The sequence below is a fragment of the Sinocyclocheilus grahami genome, unplaced genomic scaffold (assembly GCF_001515645.1).
Source record: "Sinocyclocheilus grahami isolate Dianchi unplaced genomic scaffold, SAMN03320097.WGS_v1.1 scaffold289.1, whole genome shotgun sequence".
NCBI classification, from domain to species: Eukaryota; Metazoa; Chordata; class Actinopteri; order Cypriniformes; family Cyprinidae; genus Sinocyclocheilus; species Sinocyclocheilus grahami.
This window is the reverse complement of record NW_015505468.1, coordinates 1,511,161-1,516,540: the sequence shown is the minus strand read 5'-3', so window position 1 is coordinate 1,516,540 and position 5,380 is coordinate 1,511,161. Positions and strand designations below refer to the sequence as shown.

General features: G+C 36.6%; 1 protein-coding gene across 1 annotated transcript in view; it reads left to right on the top strand.

Moving 5' to 3' along the window:
• LOC107600686 (cordon-bleu protein-like 1) overlaps positions 1 to 5,380 on the top strand; it is a 61,863-nt gene that overhangs the window by 49,119 nt on the left and 7,364 nt on the right. Inside the window, exon 8 of the mRNA XM_016292643.1 lies at positions 331 to 436. Coding sequence (XP_016148129.1) covers positions 331 to 436 — 106 coding nt within the window. The remainder of the gene's footprint in view (positions 1 to 330; positions 437 to 5,380) is intronic.

Below are 5,380 nucleotides of genomic sequence, written 5' to 3'. Positions count from 1 at the left end.
GTATAGTATAGTATAGTTCCCTTTCAGTCACATTCGACGTTACGTCAACACGGACATTAGGGGTCTCACTTGGGAGCCCCAATCACCTCTGAGCATTACAAGAAACGGCCAATGACTATCAGTGAGTGGAATTTGCTTGGCAAGCCCCTCCCCGTACATACAGGTATATAAGTTGGCGACGTGCATCCACTCATTCAGATTTTTTCTTCGGAGCCGATCGCTTTGTGGGTGCCTGTTCTTCTGAAAAAGAACAAACAAGAAAACGACGAACTTCAGGACCTTCTCTGCTGCGTTTATACAGCCCATTCAGCGCTGTGTTCACCCCTGCAGTTATTGTCATTGGCCGTTTCTTGTAATGCGGTGATTGGGGCTCCCAGTGAGGCCCCTAACGTCAGTGTCGACGTAACGTCTCCGTTCCCTCCATTAGGGAACAGGGGTTACTTAATGTAACCGAGAGGTTTTTACAAAACAAAATATATAAAAAAAGCCCCACTCCATACCTCACACTGCTAAGGACGGCCCTGTATATAATAGCTTCTATAAAACAAAATATAGTTTGTTATAAAAATTGTAAAATGTACACAATGTATTTGGAACTATTTATGCAAAATACAGTGACCCCAAAAGTATTTGGACACTTAAACTGCATGTAAAAATGTCATTATATATGATATATATATATATATATATATATAGTTTATATAAAATTATATATGTAGTTTATATAAAACAAACTATAATTGGTTATAAAAATAGTACAAATTATATTATATTATATTATACTATTATGATATGATATGATATTCGTTTAGTTTAGTTTGTATAAAACAGATTATAGAAAACATAAAAGTAACCAAAACACCTTTAGAAACTGTAACTACAAGTGCCCTAATTGTAATAACAATGAATTATAGATTTCATCATACTCTTAAACTAATATTAGGTTATTCATTGAATGTGAATCTTTACTCTTTAGAAAAAAATGCATCAACAATCATTACAGTTTTAAAAAGAAATGCAGGCTCAACTCTGTGTTTATATGAGCTAAGAAATGAGAATTTAATATCTTGGTTATTTCATCATGTTTCGTGTTCAGTAATCTGTTGGCAGTAGGTGGAAAAGTAAAGAAAGAAAGTTATTGTTTAGAGTATTATTTGAAGCTATTATTTCATTATTTAGAGGGCTTGAATGAGCACAGCGGCTGTACCTTGAACAGGAGAGGCGTAGGTGGGCATTTGGGGACAGTGCAGAGGGGCCAGTGTGTTGCCAGTGACTTTCTGTATGCTTTGACGCCACCTAGTGGTTCAACAGACACATTACTGCTTTCTCTAATTTGTTCTCTGTTTTTTACTATCTCAGCAATGATGCCTTAATAGGTACCTTCTTTAATAGATAGGCAGCATTGCATTATGGAAAAAAAGGTATGCCAAAATGCACTATACATAATACATAAATATCTAACAGTAAAGTACTATATACTGTATAAAAATAGTAAAAAATAATAATGCAGCTTAATCGAAATAAAGTAATTGTATTTTAGACATATTTGTAATATACATTTTTCACAGTATAAATTGAGTCTTTATACAAGGAACTAAATAGATGCTTTTTACATTTTATCTTGGGGGTCCATCACATGAGGAAATTCATTTGTGGGGGTCTGTGACATCTAACAGGCAGCTGTCTATGTAGGCAGGTCACTATGTCTTGGATCTGAGCCGCTGGGTGGTGGCTGTGCTGGTGAGAATTTACTGATGTAACACGGGGTTAAATGTTTGCAGCTGTATTAGCTCGAGTGGTTCTCACACTCGTGCACACGTACGGCACACGGTTACAAATGGGCCGCAGCTGCGGTGCGTGTTTGGGTGTAAACACAACTCTGACATTTCATCAAACGTGATTGTGTAAGCGTTCAGTCTGACATTTTCCTGGATGAGAAATTGAATAATTCTGTTTCCAATTCCACTGAATGATTACAGCTCCCAACATTATTTAAGTAGGCTGCTTATGAGTTTGACACTGATCTGTGAGTCTTTTTTGACCAGTTCATTTAAAAGAATCGCCTCAGAGTCATTTGTTTGGGAATCATTGGTAGCACAGCATTTTTATTGCTGCATGCAGTTTTGAAAGATTATTGATTGTCTTGGGGTTTTATCCTGCCTGTCTTTCTCTCCCGTCACATTCAATCAGAACTATAAGCTCAGAAACTTTAGTAAAGCAGTTATTGATTGCTTCTAATTTTGGTTCTGTTGCCTCTGCGTTTGACTCTGAATGTGCATTGCCACATCTTACAGTATGATATCATAGTTTAGAGTTATAAAACTCAGAGCCCTCACTGTTTTAATGAGATGTCTATTTTCACTTTAATTACTGTTGTACTGAAGACTCTGTTGCCAAGGTAACACACTCATGCTGCATTATTAGGCTGTTTGATCATATGATTCTCTATCCATCTATCGTTCTATCCATCTATCGTTCTATCTATCATTCTATTTAGCTATCTATCGTTCTATCAATCATTCTGTTGATCCATCCATCCATCCGTAGCTGTTCTGCTTTTTCCATTTTTTCCATCCATCCATCCATCCATCCATCCATCCATCCATCCATCCATCCATCCATCCATTCATCTATCCATCCATCTATCCATCCATCCATCTATCTATCCATCTATCCGTCTGTCTGTCTGTCTGTCTGTCTGTTTAGCTATCTATAGTTCTACCAATCATTATCCATCCATCCATCCATCCATCCATCCATCCATCCATCCATCCTTCCATCCATCCATCCATCCATCCATCTATCTATCCATCTATCCGTCTGTCTGTCTGTCTGTTTAGCTATCTATAGTTCTACCAATCATTCTGTTTATCCATCCATCCATCCGTAGCTGTTCTGCTTTTTACATTCTATCTATCTATCTATCTATCTATCTATCTATCTATCTATCTATCTATCTATCTATCTATCTATCTATCTATCTATCTATCTATCTATCTATCTATCTATCTATCTATCTATCTATCTATCTATCTATTTGTCTGTCTGTTCTATCATTCTATTTAGCTATCTATCGTTTCTATCAATCATTCTGTTTATCCATCCATCCATCCATCCGTAGCTGTTCTGCTTTTTACATTCTGTCTATCCATCTATCTATCTATCCATCTATCCATCTATCTGTCTGTCTGTCTGTTCTGTCATTCTATTTAGCTGTCTATCGTTTCTATCAATCATTCTGTTTACCCATCCATCTATCCATCCGTAGCTGTTCTGCTTTTTACATTCTATCTATCTATCTATCTATCTATCTATCTATCTATCTATCTATCTATCTATCTATCTATCTATCTATCTATCTATCTATCTATCTATCTATCTATCTATCTATCTATCTATCTATCTATCTATCGTTCTATCTATCGTTCTATCTATCGTTCTATCATTCTGTCTATCGTTCTATCATTCTATTTAGCTATCTATTGTTCCATCCATCCGTAGCTTTTCTGCTTTTTAATTTATTTATTTTTTTTACAAATTTACACAGTATGTAACTAATTTTGTTTGCTTTTACAGCATTTAAACTTTTCTAATTTGTTATATAAATCACCTCTCTTTGGATCAGTTCTATTCTTTTTGTTGCATTTTTAAAAGATTGTAATGACCTGGCGCCCCATAATGTTCTCTACCTCTTCATCTTTTTCTCGTCTCATCTCTGCTGTCTTTGTCTTGTTGACCTGACTACACTCTTCATCTTAACCATGAAATTCTGTAGAAAACAAATGCAATCTTTTAATCAAATTTCACTTTAGACCACGTCTGTGCTGGGAGCGAGCGATGCAACAAACCGGTCCTGCTGCAATCAGTGAAGCATTGCACATTTTGCTCTATATAGCTCACCTGCATTATGCATCTGTGGAGTAAATGCATTAAGAAAAAACATCTCTCTGTAACTCTTATATGCTTTATCTCTCTCTGAAGCACTCATAAAAATACATTGTTTTCTTAAGAGGTGGGGTTTCTGTGAAGTAAAAAGCAAGATGAGCAGTGTTAAGTGCTGTCTAATCAGGAGCCGCAATCTGCAGGCAGACTTTTCTTTTTGTTCATATACAAAGACGGCCTCCTGAGACCCTGCAGGGATCATTCACTCACTTTTGTTTCTTACAAGTGTATTTCATGAATGCGTTTGCAACTTTTGCTGAGTTGCATTGTGTTTTGAATGTCACAAGGCTTTTCCCAATGCAGGATCGAGTCAACACTGATTGGCTGATAAGGCCTAATAACGTCACTTCTATCTATCTATCTATCTATCTATCTATCTATCTATCTATCGTTCTATCTATCGTTCTATCGTTCTATCTATCGTTCTATCATTCTGTCTATCGTTCTATCATTCTATTTAGCTATCTATCGTTCCATCCATCCGTAGCTTTTCTGCTTTTTAATTATTTTTTTTTTTTACAAATTTACACAGTATGTAACTAATTTTGTTTGCTTTTACAGCATTTCAACTTTTCTAATTTGTTATATAAATCACCTCTCTTTGGATCAGTTCTATTCTTTTTGTTGCATTTTTAAAAGATTGTAATGACCTGGCGCCCCATAATGTTCTCTACCTCTTCATCTTTTTCTCGTCTCATCTCTGCTGTCTTTGTCTTGTTGACCTGACTACACTCTTCATCTTAACCATGAAATTCTGTAGAAAACAAATGCAATCTTTTAATCAAATTTCACTTTAGACCACGTCTGTGCTGGGAGCGAGCGATGCAACAAACCGGTCCTGCTGCAATCAGTGAAGCATTGCACATTTTGCTCTATATAGCTCACCTGCATTATGCATCTGTGGAGTAAATGCATTAAGAAAAAACATCTCTCTGTAACTCTTATATGCTTTATCTCTCTCTGAAGCACTCATAAAAATACATTGTTTTCTTAAGAGGTGGGGTTTCTGTGAAGTAAAAAGCAAGATGAGCAGTGTTAAGTGCTGTCTAATCAGGAGCCGCAATCTGCAGGCAGACTTTTCTTTTTGTTCATATACAAAGACGGCCTCCTGAGACCCTGCAGGGATCATTCACTCACTTTTGTTTCTTACAAGTGTATTTCATGAATGCGTTTGCAACTTTTGCTGAGTTGCATTGTGTTTTGAATGTCACAAGGCTTTTCCCAATGCAGGATCGAGTCAACACTGATTGGCTGATAAGGCCTAATAACGTCACTGATAGAGACTGAGAAAAAGAGCCAAAAAGCACATAAATAAGGGCTCAGAGTGGAGCAGAGATAGAAAGAGCAGCTACAGAAGGGCTTTGAATTTTAATATCTGAGAGAGATCACAGAGACAGCTCTCTGGATGTTTCTTCATCTCGCTGGTCTCCAGAGAGGG